This window comes from Setaria viridis, chromosome 3 (assembly GCF_005286985.2).
Source record: "Setaria viridis chromosome 3, Setaria_viridis_v4.0, whole genome shotgun sequence".
NCBI classification, from domain to species: Eukaryota; Viridiplantae; Streptophyta; class Magnoliopsida; order Poales; family Poaceae; genus Setaria; species Setaria viridis.
The window spans coordinates 3083896-3108227 of record NC_048265.2 but is presented as its reverse complement, the minus strand read 5'-3'; the positions used below and the strand labels follow the sequence as shown (position 1 = coordinate 3108227).

At 51.2% G+C, this 24332-nt stretch overlaps 3 protein-coding genes across 5 annotated transcripts; 1 reads left to right on the top strand and 2 right to left on the bottom strand.

Annotated features, from left to right (window-relative positions):
• Positions 1–404: 404 nt before the first annotated feature.
• On the top strand, positions 405–5946 carry LOC117846838 (jasmonate-induced oxygenase 1). 2 transcript variants are annotated; one of them, XM_034727935.2, is made up of 3 exons: positions 405–1520; positions 1714–2071; positions 5450–5946. In XM_034727935.2, exons 1-3 carry the CDS (start codon positions 1021–1023, stop codon positions 5711–5713), a joined length of 1122 nt encoding a protein of 373 aa, XP_034583826.1. In that variant the 5' UTR covers positions 405–1020; the 3' UTR covers positions 5714–5946. The 2 variants fall into 2 exon arrangements, with proteins under 2 accessions (XP_034583826.1, XP_034583828.1); XM_034727937.2 differs by having other exon boundaries at positions 408–1520; positions 1738–2071.
• A 4333-nt stretch (positions 5947–10279) lies between these two features.
• LOC117849877 (uncharacterized) lies at positions 10280–13811 on the bottom strand. 2 transcript variants are annotated; one of them, XM_034731599.2, is made up of 3 exons: positions 13521–13796; positions 13052–13431; positions 10280–10896 (listed from the first exon to the last, which is right to left on the bottom strand). In XM_034731599.2, the coding sequence occupies exons 1-3, from the start codon at positions 13677–13679 to the stop codon at positions 10461–10463; spliced, it is 975 nt and encodes a 324-aa protein (XP_034587490.1). In that variant the 5' UTR covers positions 13680–13796; the 3' UTR covers positions 10280–10460. The 2 variants fall into 2 exon arrangements, with proteins under 2 accessions (XP_034587490.1, XP_034587491.1); XM_034731600.2 differs by lacking the exon at positions 10280–10896 and adding an exon at positions 11143–11643 and having other exon boundaries at positions 13521–13811.
• Positions 13812–17023: 3212 nt separating this feature from the next.
• Positions 17024–19992, bottom strand: LOC117850929 (putative serine/threonine-protein kinase-like protein CCR3). Its single transcript, XM_034732818.2, has one exon. The coding sequence runs from the start codon at positions 19761–19763 to the stop codon at positions 17277–17279; it is 2487 nt and encodes an 828-aa protein (XP_034588709.1). The 5' UTR covers positions 19764–19992; the 3' UTR covers positions 17024–17276.
• Between the last annotated feature and the right edge of the window lie 4340 nt (positions 19993–24332).

Sequence of the window (24332 nt, the reverse complement as noted above, 5' to 3'; positions counted from 1 at the left end):
TTAAGAGCGTTTGACTTTTCTAAGTTATGCATCTAGATATAATATAATATATATTTAGATACATAATAATATTTATGATCTAGAAAAGTTAAAATAACCTACAATTTAGAACGGAGGTGGTCAATTTACTGAGTTTAATTTCAACTAATGGGCTAGAGGCAATAAAAAAGGAGAGAATAACGGTCACGTGTGATCCTAGCTAGAGCGCTAGACCGTGTCACCGTCCTACACGATGTATACGTAGTGATGCTGAAGCGTACAATCACACATGGTGGGCCAGGCGGCGTGCTCTGCTGGGTCCTCCTAGTCCTAGCTGTACCATCGAGTACATACCCCGTAAGCACCATCCTCTACGAGGGTACTGTACGTCACAGCGGTGGACCTGCGGAGCAGTGGCACCGTACCACATGCTCAACGGAATTATGTTTCAGTCACGTTTGCTATGTCATCGCCTGCGGCATCAGCAGCACTACACGGAATAAACTATTACTACTATCCGATGAATTAGCAGCAGTAGTAGTTTAGACCGGTGATCATGCATCAGCTAAACTGCCGGCCAAAATATATAAATAGCACTATAGCGCACGCGGGCCCTTCCAATTCCAAGCCGCAACCTGTCCTCTCGCTCGCCATCTTCTCTTAGCTCATCTTCTCCACTCCAGGAGTATTGTTTATGTACGTGCTCTATCATCATCATCATCACTTCTGTGATCAAGCAAGCAAATCCCCTGTTGATTCCTAGAACTCGTCACACACCATTCATGTGCCTCAGCTCGCTAGTAAGCTAGCTCATCAATCTCGCCGCCTCAGCTAGTTTTGTCGTCCCATGATGCATCATCTTTCTTCGAGCTCTTGCTAGGCAGGTAGGTAGGCAGCCACAAGCTAAGCTCTAGTACGTCGTCACTGGACAGCTATAAGTGCAGCACTCCAAGGGCGAGAAGAAGAAGCATCCCAACGAGAGTGAGCAGAGGTAGGCGCCGGCGGTCATAGAGCTGAGCTGAGGTCGTCGTGTCTCATAGCATGGAAGGCGCGGGAGCCGGGTGGCCGGAGCCGGTGGTGCGGGTGCAGTCGCTGTCGGAGAGCGGCGCCGCCACCATCCCGGACCGCTACGTCAAGCCTGAGGCGGAGCGCCCGGCGACGGCGCTGGCGGACGATGGAGCGGCGACGGCGGCTACGGAGGTGGGTATCCCGGTGGTGGACCTGTCGTCGCCGGGCGACCCGGCGACGGTGCGTGCGGTGTCGGAGGCGTGCCGCGACTGGGGCTTCTTCCAGGCGGTGAACCACGGCGTGCCGGCGGAGCTCCTCCGTCGCGCGCGCGGCGTGTGGCGCGGCTTCTTCCGGCAGCCCATGGAGGTGAAGCAGCGGTACGCCAACTCGCCGGCGACGTACGAGGGGTACGGCAGCCGGCTGGGCGTGGAGAAGGGCGCCGTCCTCGACTGGGGCGACTACTACTTCCTCCACGTCCGCCCGCCTCACCTCTCCGACCCCGACAAGTGGCCCCACCTCCCTCCCGAACTCAGGTCGATTGCATACGCATGCCCCATATACACGTACTACTTGTACAGCCCTAATAAGTGTACGGAGTACATAGTGCACGTTTAAATGCATAATAATATTTATGAATATAGAAAAGTTAAAACGATCTTGAAACGGATAGGCTAGTATAAATTTTATTTTCTATACTGAATGCTTTGTCCGGCTGATGATGCGAAGCATGCATCAAATCTACGGCTGCAGAGGGACGACGGAGGAGTACAGCCGGGAGGTGGCGGCGCTGTGCGGTCGCCTGATGACGGCGATGTCGCTGGGGCTGGGTGTGGCGCCGTCGCGGCTGCACGAGGCGTTCGGCGGCGCGGAGGGCGCCGGGGTGTGCGTGCGGGTGAACTACTACCCGCGGTGCCCGCAGCCGGAGCTGACGCTGGGCCTCTCCTCCCACTCGGACCCCGGCGGCATGACCGTGCTCCTCGCCGACGACCGCGTCCGGGGCCTCCAGGTCCGCCGCCGCGGCGCCTGGGTCACCGTCGACCCCGTGCCCGACGCCTTCATCGTCAACGTCGGCGATCAAATCCAGGTACGCATGCACATGGAGCACCAACTCGGCACACGTATTCGTTAATGTTGCTCAGCTCGGCGCATGTGACTCTTGCCACACGACTAGTCCGTCCCTGACCGCACGGCAGAGCAGAGGCCTGCAGGCCTGGGCCTCTCACAGAGGCGATGACCGGAAAATATGCAGGCCAGAGAAGGGGGCGATGGCGATGATGATTCAGACGTGACGGTGCACATGTGCTCGAATTACACTAAAGCAGCGACTGGTTTCGTCAATCCCAGAGCCATATCCTCCATCCGACCATCCACCCATCCATCTGACAAACGGACGGCCCGTGTCCTTGTCCGTCGACGTCGCGATTGGACGCTGTGCTACGGCAACGTCCTAGGATAGTTATCGACCAGTAAGTAGTATCCGCTTGCCGGCCTCGTGCTTCTTCTTTTCTCATTTTTTTTCACTTCTTTCCTGCTAGGCGTACCTCGTCGCTGCCCGTGAGGCCGTGACGAGAGAGAAAACGATGCTACGGCTGGCGCTAACACGTAGTATGGTTGACCTAGACAGATCGCTGCCATAGTGATCCGATCCAGCCACTGGATTAGAGTAACCGTGGCCTCCTCCCAAGCCATCCATTTTCACCGCATGGATTTGTATACTTATGGCCGGGTGGTTAACAGATAAGTGATGATAAGTATGTAGTCATTATCTAGGCGTGCTAGTTGTGTACTCCCTTGTTCCAAATCGTACATCGTTTTGATTTTTTAACATACATGATTTTTACTATACATATATAATACGTTAGACTACATAATAATAATTATATATCTTAAAAAAAGCTAAAATAGATTATAATTTAAAATGAAGGGAATAATAGTTTAGACTAGCCAAACGAGTACTCAAACGAACTTAGGTGGTTAGAGCATTCTCGCCTCGATGTAGACACGTTTCGAAACAGGACCCCCAACGGAGGAGGTTCTGATGTACATTTTGAAGAATAGCATGGGCTCGTGCAGTAGCAACTAGCAAGTGCATGCGCGAGGAGCTTGTCGCTGCGCGAGTCATCTAACTCACTGGGTACTGTGCAAAGCGTGAATAGTCAGCTCTCGCGTTTCGCTGATGTACGAACAAAGAGATTAGGCGTGCACGAAAGTCGGTACGTACATGTATGGACGTCAGGACGTGCATGCAAAACCACACACACATGCCGATATACATCTGCAGTAATTACGTTCAAAAATATAATCTGAATTAATCATGCGCGCTGACCATTCAATGATTTTATTGAGTAATCGGTTGAGCCCGCGCCGCCCCCCCCCCCCCCCCCCCCCCCCCCCCCATCTGTATCCGATCGTACGCACGAGCCTCATCTCATCTCATATCACCTTTTTGGGGGCACTAGAAGCATTCATATCATTTTGCATTGCTTGCTATGGTAGCCCATGCTGCTTTTCGTAATTATTGGAGTTGGAAAAGGACTCTTCATTCTTTTTTTAAAAATAAAATCATCAGAGAAAAACAACATACTCCAGCCACTCCACAATTGCTTTGAGCCTTTGAGAAAGAGAAAATGACCGGAGAAAAAAAATAATAAAGATTCCCATCTGCGAAAATTCAGACCGCGCACATCACGAGGTGATAGTGCACCTACCAGTGGCGGTGGGCCTGCACCCAGGCCACAGGAGTTCCCAAAACAGGCATCCGCCCACGTGCAGCGGGATCATGCATGCTAACCATAGGGGGCATATGCAAACGCCGGGGGCGGGGCGCCATCAATGCGATCTCGTCGCCGACCGGTCCCCCTGCTCCGCTCACACACGTCAGCACCGGCGACTAGTCTGCATGGCCGGGATGGTGTTAGTGCGGCCGGGGTGACGATGCCAGATTGGCCCCACAGGGGTGTGGAGTGCTGGACCATCTCCATCCGTTGGTTGGGGAGCACACAGCTAACAGCTCCTCCACCGCCCGAATCCCCTGCTTGCAAAAGCAGATCGGTCGGTGACCGTGCTTGCCCAAACTGAAACGTGCGCGTTTGGTCACTGGTGGGCTCTTGCTTTCTTGAAAACTTGTTAAAAACCGAGTGATTCCATTTCACGTGTAAATCCGCCTCAGTCCTACGTAGAAATAAGCCAAGCTGGCATAGTACGTATTCATGTTTTTGTTTAGTCCTACTTAAACGCATGTAGCCAAGCCTTTTTTTTTATATATATTTGGAATATGAGGAGGTAATCCGTGTGCTCAATACCCGTACACAGATATGATTCCCATACGATTACATAACATAAGTGGTTTCTCCTAGTGTTAGACGCGGAAACCAACCAATGGGATACGCTCGTCACATGTTGGTGTTGGAATAAAAGGACTGTTTGGATACGAGGTGCTAAATTTTAGTAAGGTTACATCGAATATTCAGATGTTAATTAGAAGGACTAAACATGAGGTAATTATAAAACTAATTGCACAGATGGAGTCTAATTCGCGAGACGAATGTATTAAGACTAAATAATCCATCATTAGCAAATGGTTAGTACTCATAATTAGTTTTATAATTAGACTATATTTAATACCTATCAAATATTCGATGTGACAGATGTTAAAGTTTAGCACGGTCTTCCAAGCACCCCAAATCTTTGCTGCCAGTGCCAGCGCGCTAGAGACCGATCAAGAGCTGCGCGGTGACCGGTGGCAGGCTGTTGAGTCATGTCACAACCCGCGGATCACGTGCGGCGTAGCCACTGCTGGGCGATGCATGGCTGGTCCCGGCGCCGTGCAGTGTCGTGTGCTGGCCAGCCAGTCATCGATCTCCGGCCGGCCGCCCAGTCGGCAAGGCCAGGCTGAGCCATGAAGAGCGGTGACCACCGGCCGGCCGGGACACCCCCCCGGATCCGGCACGGTCCTTGTTCCTCCTCGCGGGGAAGTCGGAGGAAACAAACAGCACGTTTTCCACAGCCGGGCCCAACTGCCTCCTTTTCCCTGCAGGCCGTGTCAGCTGGCTGACAGAAGGGCCCGCCCCTACAAAATCTGATTCGCGCCTTTATGGCGCTGTGCGCGCGCTGTCTGAAAATGCACGGGCGTGCGTGCCCACCATCAATCAATCCATCATCAGGCAGCACTTTAATGGCGTGTTGTGCTTCGCCTTGCTGCTCCGTCGACGGGCCCTCTGAAACCGATAGATGACGATGGACCCGTACGTCTGATTTGGTTCGGCGAGCGTATCCCGGCCCGGGACCTAAGTTTGGATAGGCCATCCTCTTATTAGTTGGCCTCGTCCCGGCCAGTCCAGGTGTACATTAGGATAAGATCCCCAGCTTTCATGCTGGCCCACTCAACTGTGTCAAGAAGGTTATTTTATACTACATATAAATCATAATGATGGCCTGATTGTGTACTTGTAAGTGTATGTAGGTGTTGACGAACGCGACGTACAGGAGCGTGGAGCACCGCGTGATGGTGAACGCCGCCGACGAGAGGCTCTCGGTGGCGCTCTTCTACAACCCGCGGAGCGACCTCCCGCTGTCGCCCATGCCGGAGCTCGTCTCGCCGGACCGCCCCTCGCTCTACAAGAACATGACCTTCGACGAGTACCGCCTCTACATCCGCCGCAAGGGGCCGCGCGGCAAGAGCCAGGTCGAATCCCTCAAGGCCGCCGCCGTCGGCGCCGCAACATGAAATGCACGTAGACGATGCAGCTCGATCCGATCAAAGATTCTAGGGTGTGTATGTGTCTGCGCGTGTGCGTGTGTGTATGCTGCGGCGTCTTCTCGCATTGCCTGCCTGCCTGCCCGAATAAGATTTTTATTGCGATTAGACTAGTTTAGCCTAGGGGAGTGGTTGGACTCAAAAAAAATCTATCGGTTATCTTGGGCATGATTCCCATCAAATGAAGAATTGTTGGTCCTTAATTATTCTGTTTTTCTTCGATGCTTCATCATGCTACCTCCAAGAAGACCGTGAACAATATAATATGCTCGTGCTTTTTATCACAAGTGTGGGATGACGCTCGCACACCTGTTATCCTATAGACATTGCAGCTGAAAATGCATGTGCAACTTTTTAACGTTAACACGGGGGACGAATTAAGAGTCCTCACCTGAATTATATTACCACATGATGCCGGCCATAGCCTGAAGCAGTTTTTAAGGAGAGGGTGAAAAATTTACAGCATCGATTACAAGGCAAACTTGAAGCACCAGAAGTCGACGACCGGGCGGAGCGTCTCAAGGAAGCGGTGGCGCCATAGAACGGCCTCCTCCGATCGATGCATGTGCATCTATCATCGTCGGCGCAATAATTTAAGCCTAGATGAGAGGAGTTTTTATGCTTACACCCTCCACCATCCTGCCAAAGAGGTGTAGTCCAAAGTATTAACTAGCTGGGGAGCTGTACTAATGTTAACTAGGGAGCTATACTGATATTAAGAAAACTGTCTATTATCATCAGCATGATTTTCGATCCTACAGTTAGTTTTCCAACTGTTGCATTGACCACAGAAGAAGAGTGGATGAAATAACAAACGAGAAAAAAAAAGGGTGTCATTTTCTAGAACACTTGATTTTATCTACACAGAGTATTTTTTTTTCTCCTAGGGTTGGAACATTACAATCGGACAGACTTTTGCCCATTGCCCAAAAATGACGTGTTAAACTGATATTCCCAGGCTCCCAGCAGTTGTCGGACCCGTTTACATACCTGTCAACCCATTCTCAATCTCAATCATTCACCTTTTTTTGTAACCGTTGGGTTGAAGAAATCTTTTTGCCCGAAAATGACATGTTAGACTAACAATTGTTCGACCCATGTACGTACATATCTGTCAAACCATTCACAGTCTCCAAATCATTCATCTTATTTTAACCTTTGGATTGAGAAATCCAATCCAATGGTCCAGATCCAACCATCTGTCCTTGTTCTCGAGGAAAAAAAAAAATACCCACACAATTTTCTGTATGGAACATGTCTTCTACTCTTCTTAACTGAAAAAATAAATTCAAATGATTTAACCAGATCATTCAGATTTTGCATTAACAACCCAATAATAATAAATGAACCTTGACGCATGTCAAATTGACACAAATCTGATAGTTTTTTTTGCCCAAATATGATGTGGCAAATAAATAGTAATCATCTTTAAAATATTAGAGGAATATTTGAGTTGGTCATGACACGAACGCAGGCGTCGTGTGCCAATTGGGCTGCATACCAACGGTTGGCTTTGTCTAGGCGTACTATGAAAACACCCTTCACCTCTGGAAGCCAACCAAGGTGAAGGTGAAGGGGAAACAAAAATCAAAACTCCATTATTGTTGCTCGACAACGACCATCGCTCGAATCCATAGTCTATTGTATCTTCGACAAGAACTGAAAAATGTATGGTATCCAACAATCGTTCTCTTAAATATTGTTCCCATATCCTTCACATGTGAACGAAAATGATTGGTCGTCTTTATCAATGTCATATAATCCGTATAAAAAGTATAAACATGAAAAAAAGAGAGAAGAAAGTAGGTCATGATTAAGCATGGGCGGATCCAAAACGGAGCTGCACCCCGGGCTAAGTTGCTGAAACAGCACCAAAACAGTCTAATCTTGCCTCATAAACCTCCTTTTATTAGGCTAAATACCACATATGTTAAAGGGACTACATGGGCTCGCTCCGGGCTGCAGCTCGGGCAGCCCGGGCCCTAGATCCGCCCCTGTGATTAAGTTGCCATGCTCGTGAAATCGGTAGTGAACTACTCCCTCCGTTTCAATTGTAGATCGTTTTGTTTTTTCTAGGTTCATAGATGTTTGTATGCATCTAGACATACACTATACTTAGGTGTATAGTAAAAACTATGCACTTGAAAAAGTCAAAACGACCTACAATTTGGGATGGAGGGAGCATGTTACTGTGTTTTTTCAAAATGAAAAAAAGGGAGAAAGAGAACGAATATTAGTCACAGATGGGAGATATACATGACGACACCTATGGTATGTGATTGGGTACACCAATATTTAGCTGCAAGGCTTAAATTTGGTAAATCAGAAATGCAAAGCAGCGACCCGAAAAATAATTTTCTGATACTAAAAACAGGCGATGGAAAATGATAGTATGGCCTGACAACCACAATGGGATAGCAAAGATATAGCTAGCTGACAGTGTGGTGTGCACATATTTTCTGATGGCTCTTTGGCCTTTTAAATTCTTATGATGGCCCTCTCCTGAAAGCAGCACAAAATGGCATCTCCACTTATGTAGCATGCATTCAAGATACCGCATTTCGTCACTGCAAAAATTATTACAAAATCAATTGTTTTTCGTAGAGTAAGAATGAAGATTGTGCTGTAATTTTCAGAAGGAAAAAACAACAGAACAAGTTCTTAATGGACAAGTCTTTCTCTGACCTGAGCTAGTAGCCACCTGGATGATTAATAGACGAACACATGAGGTATAGAAATCATTATCATAACCCGCCCAAAAAAGGCAGAGAAAAAAAAGGGGGAAAGCACATTATTATCATCATCGGCATTGGTACCGTCCATTGATTTTCGGCTGCTACTTGAACCGATCAATGGGCCATCTGGTCCAAGTAGAAGTAGTTATGCAGATTCAATCTCGTGCCGTTGCAACACCAATAATCCGAGCCTTTAGGCAGTCCTCGAAAGATTGTTTTTATGGTTCTAGCATGGGATATCTCCACTGCATAAGTGTCATTTCTTTAAGGAACAACAGAGTGCAGAGATCACCAACTTACCTGAACTTTCCGTTGAAACAAAACACCCATAGGCGGATAAAAGATAGCATAATGAATTTCGGCCTGAATCCAATTTCCAATCTTCTGTCTTCTAATGCTGCTGTTCGGGCTCGAAAGGCTGTGTACCATATATGGCGACCAACTTGGAATAGCTGATTTGGTTAGCCCATCTATTGCGACGGCTCCTGAAAAAGATGAAGCAATGTGAAAGAAAATACGAAAAAAAGAGAATAAACAGATTACATGGAGCGAATTCGGACACGTACAGCAAAGTACAGAGTCACTGTGGCTACACTGCAGCATGACTGAGAAAGGAGATAAACGCTGCCGCAGACCACCCGGCGATCTGAACAAGCAAATTGGTAAGTACAAATTCCGGCGAGGGGCACCGGGACAGCGCCTCCGAAAAGACGGCCTGGGCTCGGCGACGACGACGGCGGAGACCGGAGTGTTGGACGGTATTCTCAGCGAGCACGGGGGATTCTGGCAATTGGATGCCGCCGAATTCCGCGTTGGCGTCAGGCTCTGAACCTGCGACGACGACGGCCTACCCTCGGAGAAACCTCATCCAGGAAGATCACCATCCTCGCTTTAACCTGCAATCCTCCACCGACAACGATCGCCGATGCGACGGCCGGGATCTTTCCGAAAGCATATTACCTTGGAACATATGGGCAGGCAGGTCCTTCAGCTAATCTGCTCTATTGCTGAACATTAGCATATGCTGCTGATGCAACAGATTTGCTGTCAGTACAATCAGATGGCCACAATCCTGGACAATGTACAATCCCACAGAGGAGCAAGTATGGACATACCTCTGGGGTAACCCAATCTACTGATTGTCAAAGATTATAAAGTCCTAGCAGGTCATGCAGCTTGTCTACCAACTTATAACTGTGTCCTCTGCGATCAAGTTCAAACAGAGAGCTGGCAGCTGTTGCCTGTTGGGAAGTCAAATTCCCCATGGGAGATCATTTTCGAGTGTTGCAGCAGTTCTTTAACATGGAAGCGATCAACCTAATGGCCTGGAGCATTTGGCGATTAGATGATCAGATTTCAATCATATTGCTCCAGCATTTGGCCGGAGTGGAGGCTAACAATTCAGCTATGAAAATGCCATGTGTGTACATGGACAATTCAGCTATGAAAATGCCATGTGCATACATAGGGCAAAACCGCAAAACACAGTTATTCCACAGACATGAGCAACTGGGTAAGATTAGTTCCAGTTATTTCACTTTACTTTTTTCCTTCTGTGTGTTTTTTGCCTCTTTGTACTTAAACTTGTTTAGATTTAATATATCAATAAACAAGAAAACTCAAGGAAACTCAGGCATCAGAGATGATTACTGAACCAGTGCCCTGAGCCCCTGACGTGACAAAGTGCATAGCAGCTGATAATTTGAATAACGTCTCCAACCACCGAACATGAACAGGGAGAAACCATGAAGCGTCAGATAATCTGAGAGATGAAGCAACTGCAATGACACAATCACACAACTGAATCTGAAGATGAGACAAATGGATTCAGCTCCAGCGGCAGGTTAGCACTTGGCATAATCTTGCAATAGCTACGAAAGAATACGCAACACTAGCACAAAAAAAGGTGATAGTTCAGTCCTCTAATGTCACTACAACTGCTCCACAAACGAATAAACAGATACTCGCAATGTACAAATAGGCTAAGACAGAAGCTGCTGGATCCCTGACTTTTGGTCAGCCGTTAGATTAGTCGGGAACTTGATCTGAAACTTGATCCGCAAGTTCCCCTTCTTAGACGGCTCCCTTGTGATCGGCATGCCTTCGCCTTGCACAACTTCTTCATAGGTAGGACTGACAACGGATTTCACGGGAATAGTCAGGTTTCGTCCATCCAGAGTTGTCACTTGGACTGTGCAGCCCGTTAATGCCTCCACAAGAGAGATCTTATGTGTGTAAATAAGATCGTTCCCATCTCTCTTGAACTTAGGGTGTGCCCGTTCTTCTATTATGAATACTAGATCTGATGGTACAACATTGCGCATCTCGTTGCCTTTCTCAGGAAAGGTGATTTTTGTGCCCTTCTTCCATCCAGGCTTGATATCTATCGTCAGGATCTCCTCAACATTTGTTGGTTTCCTTCACAAAAACATAAAATATATTCTCAAAACAAGAAACTGAAATGATGGAGCTTGCCTATTCCTGATGACAGCTAAATCCTAAAAGCTTTGCAGAAGACAAATCATTTGAAGTTTCAATATACCCTATCAAATCTAGTTACTCGACATAATAAATTAGCGCATAGTCTTATCCATCCAGCACACTGGAACAAGTTCATAATTGTTAAACCACTGACCAATACAATTGCAATAATCAACAATCACATAAATAAACATATACCTCATATCTTATGTTTCTTAACAGGGTCAAACAAACAGACTGCACCAACATCATATTGTCTTAAGCTTTGTGTTTGCCAAAGAACTACATCATTACAATCATTTTGCAATTTGTTTAGAAGACAATTAATCACAATCCATCCTTTTTTGTTATGGACCTACTTCAAATAGTGGCTATGCCCCCATCATGATAAAAAACATTCTGTGCTGCTCTAGAACTCACTGGAAACAACCTGTGTATCAATATTATAGATTATCAAATATTCAGCCTCAATCAATTACAGATGTCCAGTGGCCACCTTGTGTCATAGTTGTCTTACATCAGATCCAAGGCCCATCAAGTTTGTACAATTAGTTTATTTCACGAACTTAGTTGCTTCATTCCAAAAGAGTAGCATATCGCAGATTCATAGTTCAAGTGCTCCCATCAGTATACAAGTGTTGAAGTCCAAAATCCAAATACACTACTTCTGGAGGCACCTTAGCACTGAACATTTTACACAGATACCTAGGAATTAATAACCACGATACACCAATATCACAAGAAAACACTGAACCACTCTTGAAATTCGATTTTGAGTTAAATCTTTAACTGCAGCTGTAAGCATGAGCTACAAACATAGAAACTTCCTATCATTAAACAGTCTCACGAGTTAGATGGTCAAATATATGGGTATGATGTTGTCAAGAGATCCTACTAGCTATCCTTTTGTACCATTCTGAAAATAGCAAGAAGACTAGACAGATGGCTTTTGTAAGTGTCTAGGTCACAACGTGGTGGCGATTTTTTTGGTTGGTGAAAATATACAAGGTAATGGGAACAGCAGATAACAGGAAAAAACACATCAAAGAACACTCAAGCATCACTAAATGCAATCATGCTATTCACTGAATTGTTTATATAGTACAAGGTTTTGACAATATTCCAAAATGCATACACATGAGGATAAAATAAGAAAACCGGAAAGACCAAGTATTAAATCAAGCAAATCAAAGCGCAAGAAGACAGGATTGACATGTTGAGCAGGACATAGATAGAATATCTCCACCACGTGAAACAAAAGGTGCACTGTGCAATACATATACAGCAACCCTATGTCATATACGAAGCATATTGTAACTCCAAATAAATAATAAACGATGGTCAAGATTAAAGCTTACAACATATATCTGACTTGACACGTAGGCAGCACACGGCAGAACTATGGTTTAAGTGAGTAGGACAAGGTCAGTATACATGGTGTATATCGTCCAAAAGTACGAGGAAGTATTGCGGGAAAACAAAAACAGAAACTCCATGGACTGAAACAAGTAAACAACTAAGATTTGATTAATGAAACTTGTAGCCTTAATAGAGACATCAGGGGAACAAAGCCTATGCAGCCATGCCTATGAGTGCGGGTATGCTATCAGCCCATCAGCCTTGGTGCAGAAGTCCACCAATCTTAGAGTATACCCCCCTTTGCATTCAGTTACAAAGCATGTGTCCGCACTCTGTGAGGCCTTAGGTGCCTTAATAGATTCCTAGTGTGTATAAATGGGTGCCTTAGGTGTATTATACTCGCTAAGCAAAAAGAGACATCAGACAAGTCACTTGTATACCAGTATACCACCCCAATCAGGTATTCAAGTTTCTCTCCTCTCAACCTTTCCTCATACCGCACTCGTGCCTTTAAATTGTATTATGCAAGCGCTAGTCAAAATAAGCATCTCCAGTGTGCAAGCGAAAATCAGAAGATCTAATAGAAGGCACGACCTAGCACTAAGTCTCTACTGATCCCTACTATAACCCTCATCCTTGCTCAATCAATCTTTACAGAGGAACAGAATGCTAAAACATGTGGTCAATCTGTAATCTGCAGGAAACAAATTGGACAAGGAATCAGCGGTCTCACCCGGCGGCGTCAAGTACATCCCTGGAGATCTTCATCTTCTTAGTGGCGCCCTTGTACAGGTCCTCTAGACTGCAAGCCAGCTGCCGCTCGATCGGCGGCGCCTTCCTCTGCAACCCCGCGCTAGACGTCTCCCCTGGCCCAGCGGCGCTGCCGAACCCCGGGAACCCGTGGGGAACGCTTCCGCCGGGGGTTCGGGGACCTGCCCCGGGGAACGCGCCGCCGAATATCTCGGAGAAGATCTCCTCGGCGCTCCTTGGGTTGAAGCGGAACCCGTGGGCGCCGGCGCCGTGCGTGGAGGCGGAGGGCGGGGGCGCGCCGGCCTTGAGGCCGTCCTCGCCGTACTGGTCGTAGATGGCGCGCTTCTGCGGGTCGCTGAGCACCTGCGAGGTTGGGGACAAGAATAAGCAGATGTGTTCCTCTCGGCGGCGGCAATGGAGGACGAGGGCGAGGGCGTGGGATTGGTACGGACGTCGTAGGCCTCGGAGACCTGCTTGAAGAGGGAGTCAGCCTGCGGCGAGGGGTTCTTGTCCGGGTGGTACTTCATGGCGAGCCTGCGATAGGCCTTCTTGAGCTCGTCGTCGGTGGCGCCGCGGCCGACGCCGAGCACCTTGTAGTAGTCCACCCCCATCGGCGGCGGCTGCTGCTGTCGCCGGCGAACCGGCGGGCGTTCTGCTCCTGAGCTTATCTCACAAGGGTTTTTTTGATCTTTTTTGGATTGGTAGGTGGTTGGCAGGTTAGTTTGCTTGCTTTGATGCGCTACCCTTTGATGGTTTTTGTTCGATTTTATCTATCTAATTTCAATTATCTTCTATTCCTGTTCCTACTTTTTATGATGATTTTAACAAAAGTGTTATGTAAAGGAACTCACGTACTTTTTTGATAACGTAAATGGAAATATGATAGGACACGGCATACCCGCTGTCGTGTTGGCATCAACTTACATTGTTTGGTTAAATTCCATAACGGTAACATTGTAAGAAGAAAAACCAACCATTGAAAAAAAATCCAAATTAAAAAAAACATCCATCTAAAAAATTTTCTTGTTGCTGGAGACGCAGCTGCATACGGAGCAGGGAGGAGATGATGCATCCGATTACGTCAGGTTTGGAATGGTATCAACTTTGTAATGCCTCGTCACCATTAACGGTGTAACCCGATTACAAGAGTACTGGAACGAACAATATCCGCGATGTAATACATCGCGTTACATTCACCTAAATCAAACACAGGTAGTTTAGACTACAATGATTGCGAGTAAAAATTAACAAAAAAGAAAAAGAACTATAAGACTTAAATTCTTGTATTTAAATTAATGATAAGTAGCGAATTTTTAAGATAAAGTGTTAACATAAAGCAAGTAAATAATTTTTCATATGTTGTATGGTATTTTAATAAATATTGATTTTATAATAATAAATATGGACAAATATCACAAGTTGAAATTATATAGTTTCCAAACTGTGGACTAGAGACATATCCACGATGATGGCGCTCGCTGCAGTGGAAAAACAGACGCAGTGCCTAAAGTCCTTCTTATTAAAAAAACGTACTGTTTTGGGCCTCGCGCATCCCCGGCCCATATGTCAGTCCGAGCGGGCGGGGAGAGTTTTCCGGGAACTAGAATCCGAGCCCAAAACGGCCACCCCCATCGCGTGGGCCCTTTGAACGAAATACAGTCCTTTTTCAAAACAATCTTGGCCCGGTATATATAGAGAAAATAAATCGAATCCGGCAGAAACATCTGAAGTGACAAATATCAGTCGAGATGCGTGCAGAAGCATCCGACAAATTTACAACCAGAGGAGAAATGTAGACGGTAGAAGGAACGCAGCTGGGAGTGGGGGGATTACAGCCATGTTCCCCAACAGTCTGCAGCAGCAACAGAACTACAGAAGAGAGCTGGGTCTCGCAACAATGGAGCGGATGAGGTGGGCCGCTACCGACGCGACAATCACATGCGGCCAGCCGAGAGCTCGCTTTTCGCCGCCGTCCCAAGTCGGCGGCGGCGGCAGCAGCCAAGACGACAGCGCGCGACACGCACACCCCCAAGCCTTGTCCGTTCCTAGCTGTCCCTTTGCTCATTCGCTCGAACGCTTAAGGCGTGTTTAAATACTAGGGGCTAAACTCCAGCAGTATCACATCGGATATTCGAATGCTAATTAGGAGGACTAAACATGAGTTAATTATAAAACTAATTGTAGAATCCTGTGCTAATTCGCGAGACGAATCTATTAAGCCTAATTAATCCATCATTAGCAAATGGCTAATGGTTACTGTAGCACCACGTTACCAAATTATGGACTAATTAGGCTTAATAGATTCGTCTCGCGAATTAGACTTCATCTGTGCAATTAGTTTTATAATTAGATTATGTTTAATACTCCTAATTAGATGTGACAGGTACTAAACTTTAGCTTTAGCTTTCCAAATGGAGCCTTAATTTGTTCAACAAAAGGCATGGGGAGGATCAGGGTTTATCTTTATACTATTTTAGTAGTAGCTAGTGGTAGCGATGGTTCAAGCAGGAACAGAAAAGGTCTCGCGTTCCCACACGCGCCTCGAGAATCTAGAGTGGTTGGTTGCGGGAAGGAAAGTGATCGACAGGGAAGGGATGGCGATGGAGAAACCAATGCAGGATCAGTGCCACCATACTACAGCTATCTGCTCTGCTCGGAATGAAATGAAGATCTCCATCTCCTGCACGAATGATGCCTTTCCGTTCAAAAAATGCAAAAGCTCCATGCTACATATATTCAGCTGCTCAGTGTCACTGTTTGATTCTTTGTCTTTTTGACTGATGATTGAGAGAGAAGAAAGGAAGGGATTATTAGCAGCTAGTCACTCATTTCTTGTTTGTTTAGTGAGCGAAATGGAAAGTGCGGCGATCGGGTCCTGAGGTTCGCTTTCTCCTCCTGTTCACCCTCTGCTTTTGAGAACAGCGCCTGGTAGGGCCTGCTCATAGTGCAAGGCACCGAAGCACATGCCTGAGCTAAAGAGGTCGCTCAAAATCAAACCTAATGATATCCCTCCTAGTTACAGTTCCTTATTATCCGGCTCCCTTATCGCATTCTTTCCAACAAACGATCATGGCTCGCCTGCTCCATTGCCTACGTAACAGTGACGGCCTGACGGGCTTGTTTGTCCGCGCGTGCGGCTAGAGCTAGACGACACTGATTACCACCATGGTGGCATGATCAGGTGAGCGTTGTCGGCAGCATTCAGGCGGCAAGATGAAGGGTTTGTTTCACCAACCAAGACCTTACGTGTGGCCTTCTCTTCTCTGCTCTTCCATGTCTTGACAGATCCTCTCCTCGTTCGGGCGCCTCTCGTCGTCTTCTCCATTCTAGGAGGAGAGCCTACGAGCGTAGTGTACTAGGGTGAGACGCTGGCGCTGCACGCGATCGATCGGAACCTAACGCTGCTAAACAATTGGACACGCACATATGCCGGGGTTGTTGCCTTGTTGCCACGAGCATTTGCGCGATGCGTTTCCCGCCAGAATCGATGTGAACGGAGGTGGAACCGTGGAAGACGACGACGGCGACCTCGTTCGTCGGCCGGGGAATACCTGCCAAAAGCAAACGCCAGCTGCCCTTATCGCCTGGACCGGGACGGCCGTTGGTCCCATTCCGATTTCCACCATGGCCGGCACCGTCACCGTTAACCACCAACCGCTCCCTCCCCTGTCGGCCTCCCTGTTGACCCGGCTGCAGTTGTCGCAGCTACTAGTCACTGGTCACGGCATGGATTTGAATCGCCGCGGGTCTGACCTAGCCACTGCGCATGGCCTTTCCGGCCCTGCGTGAAGATCAACCATTCAACGCTCTGGAATTCCCCATTGCCGTGCCAATCAAACCGTGCTGAGACCAGCACGATCAATCGATCATGCCACAAATCAATCCTTCTGAGAAGATGTTTGCTCCTGCCTTCCTTCAACAAAAAAGAAGAAGAAGATGTTTGCTAGTAGTAGGGTTGATGAGAACAAAAATCCTCGTGTTTCGTCTTGAGAGGACGAGTGAATCAGAGCAATGGAAGAATATCATGTACATTAACAACAAAATGTGTGTGTGATCGAACCACACACCCTAGCCAAAGAACAAGGGGGAAAAAATCAACTAAGCAACGAATTTGAAGGAACGGCCTGCTTCCTTCCATCCTTCCTTCCCGGGCTAATCACAGCTTTGAATCGAAAAGCTCTTAGCAATGGAGAAAATTTTGAATTCGATCAGACCAACGCCCCCGACCGGTCCATGGACGTGACGGACATGCTGGCGCTGGAGGAGCTGTTCCCGAACCCGCCACCACCACGATCGCCGGCGCTGCCCTCGCAGAGCGCGAACGCCGTCTCGAGGTTGGCAACAATGTCCGCCATGGCCGGCCGGTCCTTGCCCTCCAGCCGGACACAGTGCACCGCGGTGTAGGCCACCAGCTCCACGGCCTCGGCCTCGTGCTCCGCGGGCTCCGGGGCGCGCGGGTCGAGCACCTTGGTCAGTTCGCCGGCGACGATGCTGGGCACGGCGTGGTCCACCACGCTGACGGGGCTCCCGCCCTCGGCCTCCTTGAAGATGGCGCGCCGCCCCGTGAGCGCCTCCAGCATCACCACGCCGAACCCGTACACGTCGCTCTTCACCGTCAGGTGGTGGAGGCCGTAGTACTCCGGGTCCATGTACCCCAATGTGCCGGCGGCCTTCACCGTCAGGTGCCGCTGCGACTGCGACTGCGTCTCCTCCGACTCCGGGGGCCCCATGAGCGACAGCCCGAAGTCCGAGACGCGCGCCGTCCAGTTGCCGTCCAGCAGGATGTTGGACGACTTGATGTCGCGGTGGATGATGGGTGGCACGGCGTACGAGTGCAGGTACTCGATGCCGCGGGACGCGTCCAGGAGGATCTTGATCCGCAGCTTCCACGACGACGCCACCGGCGACTGCTGCGCCGCCGACCCGGGCTTGGGGTGGAGGTTGTCGTACAGCGCGCCGTTCTTCATGTACTCGTACACCAGCAGGCGCTCCTCGTTCTCCTCGCAGTAGCCAACGAGGCCGACGAGGTGCTTGTGGTGGAGCCGCGACAGGAACGCCAGCTCCGACCGGAACGCGCTCTCCTTCTCCTGGAACCGCCAGGCCCGGGTCCCCGACTCGCCGCGCTTGATGGCCACCTCGCGCCCGTCGGGGAGCTTGCCGCGGTACACGGTCCCGAAGCTGCCCTCCCCGATCTTGGCCTCCGCCGCGAACCCCTTGGTCGCCGCCTCCAGCTGCGCGAACGTGAACTCCTCCGCGGGGTCCTTGAACGACGACGGCCCGCTCCGCTGCCGCGTCATCACGCGCGACAGCTGCCGCCGGAACAGGCCGCGCGCGCGCGACCCGTTCGGCGAACCGTACGGGCTCCCCGCCGCGCCGCCGCCATTATTGCTGTTATTGTTGTTGTCGGCGGCGGCGGCCGCGCCGGCGGTGGTGATGTTGGGCTGCACGGAGTTGTGCACCCTCTTATTGCTGCAGAAGCCGAAGACGAGGCAGTAGACGATGGAACAGAGCCCCGCGAAGCTGCCCACCGCGCCGACCACGCAGAAGGCGATCCAGGCTTTGGACACGCGCTTGCTGGATGACCCCGGCGGCGGAGGCGACGAGGGGGGAGGGGAAACAGGTCCCCGCGGCGGAGGCGCCGACGAACCGTCGCAGTGGCTGTTGCAGATCCCGCCGGAGCCCCCACAGAACTGCTGCGACTGCCACAGGTAACCGCATCCGCCGCACGAGCTCTCGTCGCGGACGCAGACGCCCGGGAGGATCCGCGGCAACGAAACGGTGGTGGCATCGGAGCCCAACGACCAGCACATCACGCTGAAGTCGATGCTGGCGACGCCGCAGGTGATGTTGCCGTCGGCGACGAGGAACTGGAACGCAGTCCCCACGGCCGGATAGTACACGGTGGTGGTCGGGCCCCCGAGGCTCCAGCACACGGCGGTGTGGTTGGTTCGGCGGAGCGCGCACGCGTGGGAGTCGCCGACGGCCAGCCCGTAAGGGGAGAGGTCCCGCGGCAGCGCGGCAGAGGCGTTGGCCGAGCCAGAGGTGGAGTCGGATCCCGAGCAGAGCGCGGCGCCGGACGCCAGGACGGCGCAGGCGCGGGTGCCCCCCGCGGCGAGGTATCGGACGGAGGTGGCGTTGGCGAAGTCCGCCTGCACGGCGCTACCGCGCGGGCCCCAGCACCGGACGGCCGCGGAGGCGTTGGCCTCCACTGCGCAGGAGAACCCGTCGCCGGACACCAGGGACCGAAAATCTCCATCGGCCCGCTCGGGGAACCGCCCCCCGCCGCGCCACCATAGGACCCTCCCCGCGGCCTCGTCGTAGGCCGCGACCTGGTCCGCGCCGACCGCGAGGTCCTGGAGCGCGCCGGCGCCGTTGTTGTAGATGCGCTTGAGCTGCTGCCACTGCGGCGCGGCCGCCGGCGGCCAGCAGAAGAGCGCCGCCCCGCCCGCTTGGAGCCCGCAGACGAAGCCCCGCCCCGCGGAGACCTCGGCGAAGGTGAGCGGCAGCGCGACGGCGGAGGCGTTGGAAGAGCCTGCGGAGACGGGCGCGCAGTAGAGGGTGCGGTTCTCCTTGGCGACGCCGCAGACGACGGGCGAGGCGCCGCCCGAGACGGCGAGCGTGGACGCGGAGGCGGGGGCCGGGGCGGGCGCTGCCGCAATGAGGACGAGGAGCAGGAGGGCGGGCAGCGGGGTCATTGGATGGGGGAGGGGGAGGCGGCGGCGGCCGTCATCTGCGAGGAGCTCGACGGGGGCGCGTGGCGCGGTGGGACTGGGCAGAACGGAGGAGGAGCGAGGCGCGGCCGCGGCGGAGTAAATTGAAGCGCGCGGAAAGAAAAGGTGAAGGGGTGGTGTGTTGGGCGCGGGAGGCCGCGGTGGGGCGGGACCGGGACCGCGTCTCCGTCTCCGTCTCCGCGTGGGTTTTTCCTTCCGAGCTCGCGGGTTTCGTCTCCTTCCGTGTGCTCTTTTTTCCGTTCTGGCTGGCTGGCGGGCGGCGGCCCTGCCGCGGTGGCGCGGAATCGAACGCGGGTACGCGCCACGGAAGGGACGGGGAGCGTGCGCTGCCACTGCGGCTCTGCTCTGCTGCTCCTGCGTCAATGCCTTTTACTACCGTTCCTGGCGGGATCGGTCGACATCTACCTCTACCTACGGTATTTCGTACACGAATACGACCGTCATCTTGTGTTCTGCAACCGAACAAGTAAATACGGACTATCTAACTCTACTGTTCTTATTTAAAAATTTTATCTCTACTGTTCTGGAGTAAAATATGTCAGCTCTTACGGAAACACCCAGTAAGGGGTGTTTGTTTGTTTAGTCACTCCTAAAATTCCTGTCACATCGAATGTTTAGATACTAATTAAGAGTATTAAATATAGACTAATTACAAAATCAATTGTACATATGGAGACTAATTTGCGAGACGAATCTATTAAACCTAATTAGTCCATGATTTGATAATGTGATGCTACAGTAAACATGTGCTAATGATGGAGCCTAATTAGTCCATGGTTTGACAATGTGATGGTACAGTAAACATGTGCTGATTATGGATTAATTAGACTTAATAGATTCGTCTCGTGAATTAACCTCCATTTATGTAATTAGTCTTATAATTAGCTCATATTTAATCTTTCTAATTAACATCCGAATATTCGAGGTGACATGAATTTTAGAGGTCCTAAAAGGACCAAATAGCCCCGAACGTTTCGCTCAGGCACTCACTCGGTAGAACGCGAGCTGCACGCGCTCTGAGCCTCTGACATGTTCAACTACAAACAAGGAATCGTTTGCCGAAAAGATACTCCGACCTTTATCTAATTATCCTTCTGTTTTCATGGGTTGCATTGTCTTTTTTTTTGTCTTTTCCTCTCTTTTTTTTTCTTTGATCGAAAAAGCATATGAACGCTCCGACTTGGGCGGCGACCGCCCACCCCCACCTTTGCCACACCCTTCCTCTCCCTCCCTCCCCTAGCCGCCGCCGGTAGGGTCCGTCGGAAGCCCGCGCCGGACCTGGAATGGCGGCGGCGGGGTCTTCCTGCCCGGTTTTGGCCGCAGGCACCTGTCCCGGGTGAGGGAACAGGCGGCCATGCTGGATCCGCCGGCCATGGCGACAGCGGCGGCTCGAGGGAGGAGGGAGGTTGATCCGGCACCTTGGAGGCTGGATCCGGCGACTACGAATCTGCGCGGAAGATGGGACAGTGAGTCAACGGCGGTCTTGGGTGAGTGGCGCGGCTCGTGGAGTTTGGACTATGGCGCGGAGGTAAGGAGGCGGTGGCCGGCCAGTAGCGCACGACGCACGGGAATGAGGAGCGGCGACCATAGCGGCTTGCCCGCGGCAGATCTGGGAGGCCGCGGAGGCAGGGGCCATGAGTGGTAGCGGCAGGAGGAGGGTTGCCGATGCTGCAGCGACTCCGTGCAGGAGCAGTAGCGTCTGATGGAGTGCTGCGACTCGGACGCGAAGATGAAAAGGCGGATGCCCGCCCAGCAGCGCGCCGCGCATGAGAAGGAGGATGCAGCAACCATAGCAAATCTGGGAGGCCCCGGAGGTGGTGGTCATGGGCGGTTGCGCCAGGAGGAGGGCTAGAGGCGTGGCAGTGGAGCCGAGGAGAGAGGTGGCCATGGGGCGGCGGCACGGCGACGTGCGTGAAGGGGAACGGACGCTGACAGAGGACGGCAGGCGAGGACCACACCTGCAGTGGTTGAATTGCTAAGCTGAGGGGTGCGGCGGTAGTGAGGTGACGCCACACGACGGCGTGACGGTGGCCGCTTGAGAGGAGCGAAGGTCGAGTGGGGGCGCATCTGGGCGGCGCGCGCAGCAGAGGTGGAGGTTCGGTGGCGTGGTGCGTGGAGGCGCGGTGGCGACGCTGCCCTGGATGGGCTACTGTGACTATGGTCCGGGAGTGCCGAGCTATGAGCGTGCAGCAAGGGTTGGGATGCTCTAAGTAAAGCCCTCGCCGATGTTCTTGCTGGTGGAGATGACGGCAACGTCCTAGGGTGTTGTTTTCCTTGTTAGGGGGTGTCATGTTTGAGCTACAACCCTACTGAAGGGGTCCTCAGGGTGAAAACCGTGTCCAAATCCTAGACGAGCGATGGCGGCACCATTGGCGCCGTCTCGGAGGCGTCGTCTCTAGAGACCAATTGCGATTTGTGGCATTGTTGGTCCATTGGTCATGGGAGGCTGCAGCTGCTAGCGGCAATTCCGCCGCAGGCAAGCTGGACGGGTGTTGTCTAGGCCACGTGGAGGCGATCGCAGTTATGGTGGTGGTCAGGGGCTATCGCATAGTTGTCAGCTTTGCATGCATGCAGCGGACCGTGGCGGCTGGCGTTGCTTGGCAACAGTCAATGCAATGTGGGACTGCGTTGGAGGACGTATCTTGCTGCAACGACATCGTGGGACAACTAGGTTTGCAGCAGACCACAGCGGGTTGCTCAGCTTGGCTGGGGTATCCGGTGTGGTACATCATCGGAAGACGGTGCAAGCGACTTCCATGGCTTGCTCACATGGCGGCGGAGGCTTTTTGCACAGGTGAAGGAACGAGGCGAAGTCGGCCTGCGGCGGTGGCTTGGCTGATCGATGGAGATCTTGTGGGGTGGGGCAACATTGCTCACCACTCTAACGGCAACAAGAGAAACAGATTCGTAACGTGGAGTACTGTGACGGGTGTGGCGAGACCCCCACGCGTGGTGTCTCTTCGAGGTGACAAGAGCGAGGTGGAGTCCAACGGCGGATGTGGCTAGGCCCCCGCGTGTTCTGTTATCGTGGTGGCGACTGCGAGGCAACCTGCGAGAGGTTCGGATTCGGTGGTAGCACCCTATCAGGTGGGGTGTAGTGTTGCAGCGGCACTACAGCGAAGGATCCCGCATGGCAATGGTCTTCTTGGTGCGATGCAGTCTGTTTGTATCGCCTCTCTATCGACATAGGGCCACGTCTGGAGGTTTCGACGACTACATAACTGGGAATGTTGGTGGGTGCCGTGGAAAGACTTCGGCTCTGCTGCCGTGACAAGTGGAGTGGTGAGGCCGTGTGACGTCCCAATCCAACTGGTCGGGTGGGACGGTTTGAGTTGAGTGATTATCCGTGTTAATGTTGCAATTCAACCGGACGAATCTTCTTAGGGTTTTTTTTCCTGCCTATAGTCCCCTAGAGTTGTAGTCTTATATTTTTCTGCTATATTAATAAAACACGCACTCTCGTGCGATTGGTTAAAAAAAGTTATGAACGACGTCTGATGGCCCGTGCTACCGACCACACCCCCCGCGCAGTGGTGGCGCTGTCAGAGCCAGATTTTATAAATCCCGTGCGGCCAGGGAGGGCGTCAGGCCGGCAAAACCGGCGTGCCGTGCAGCCGGCGATCGAATCATCATCTCTCGCGCGCTTCAGAGTTTGGTGCCCGTGCCTGTTTTTCTCTACGGTACTTGTCGCTCGGGGCCGTGGACAGGTTGACATCGATGATCCTCCGTGGGGTTACGGACTGACGGCCACACGGTCCGGATGATGCTGTACGATGCCGCAGCCTGCCAGGCTCAGTACATGGATCGGGTGAGAAATATAAGATGGACCCGGCATTCCGACACGTAGATTTTTCTGAAAATTGGCACCACTGATAATCCTCATAGAACCGATGATTAAACTTACTGTTCAAGCGCAACGTGATGCTTATTGAACAATTCACTCGATCGCGCCATCTCAAGAGAATCTTCCTGGTTTTTTTTTTTTTTGAAGTAAAGAATGTTCCTGGATTAAGTGGGTGTGTACGATGAACCCCAGACCAGATCATACACGCACGGATTATGGTTTGACTAGTCACTGTTCTGGCAGCATGCCCGGTACGGCAGGTCCGCATGATTTCCCGGCACGTGTCCGGCAACAAACACGCGTGTTGCGTGGCACGCACAAGAATAAACGCCGCCTGGTACTACTACTGCTGCTGTCTACTGCAGAGGAGAAGACCGTGTCCGTGTGGCAGCAGCCCTACTCCAACTGATCGTTTTGACTTTGCTGCCTGAGGCCCACGGCTGCTCCTGCTGCGTAGACTTCTTTGTGACTAACTGACTCGTGATCAAAAACCATCACCTGCTAAGCATATGCTAATCTCTCTCTCCATGCTTGCACTGTTCTTCTCGGTTATAGCACTAATGCGGACTGCTAGTATGCAATCAAGTTGAAGGACCTGGTGCTGGCGTGTCAAGTTGTTTGTACTACGGTAATGGTAAGCATCGAGAGTGCCAGACTGCCAGTGGAACGTTCTGTTCTTGGTTTCTGCC

Coding starts and splice junctions, on each gene's coding strand:
- LOC117849877 (XM_034731599.2), bottom strand. CDS start 13,679: ATGGGGGTGGACTACTACAAGGTGCTCGGCGTCGGCCGCGGCGCCACC. Junction 13,432..13,520: donor AGGTCTCCGAGGCCTACGAC/GTCCGTACCAAT, acceptor CCAACCTCGCAG/GTGCTCAGCGACCCGCAGAA. Junction 10,897..13,051: donor GATGTACTTGACGCCGCCGG/GTGAGACCGCTG, acceptor GTTTTTGTGAAG/GAAACCAACAAATGTTGAGG.
- LOC117850929 (XM_034732818.2), bottom strand. CDS start 19,763: ATGACCCCGCTGCCCGCCCTCCTGCTCCTCGTCCTCATTGCGGCAGCG.
- LOC117846838 (XM_034727935.2), top strand. CDS start 1,021: ATGGAAGGCGCGGGAGCCGGGTGGCCGGAGCCGGTGGTGCGGGTGCAG. Junction 1,521..1,713: donor CACCTCCCTCCCGAACTCAG/GTCGATTGCATA, acceptor GATGATGCGAAG/CATGCATCAAATCTACGGCT. Junction 2,072..5,449: donor ACGTCGGCGATCAAATCCAG/GTACGCATGCAC, acceptor AAGTGTATGTAG/GTGTTGACGAACGCGACGTA.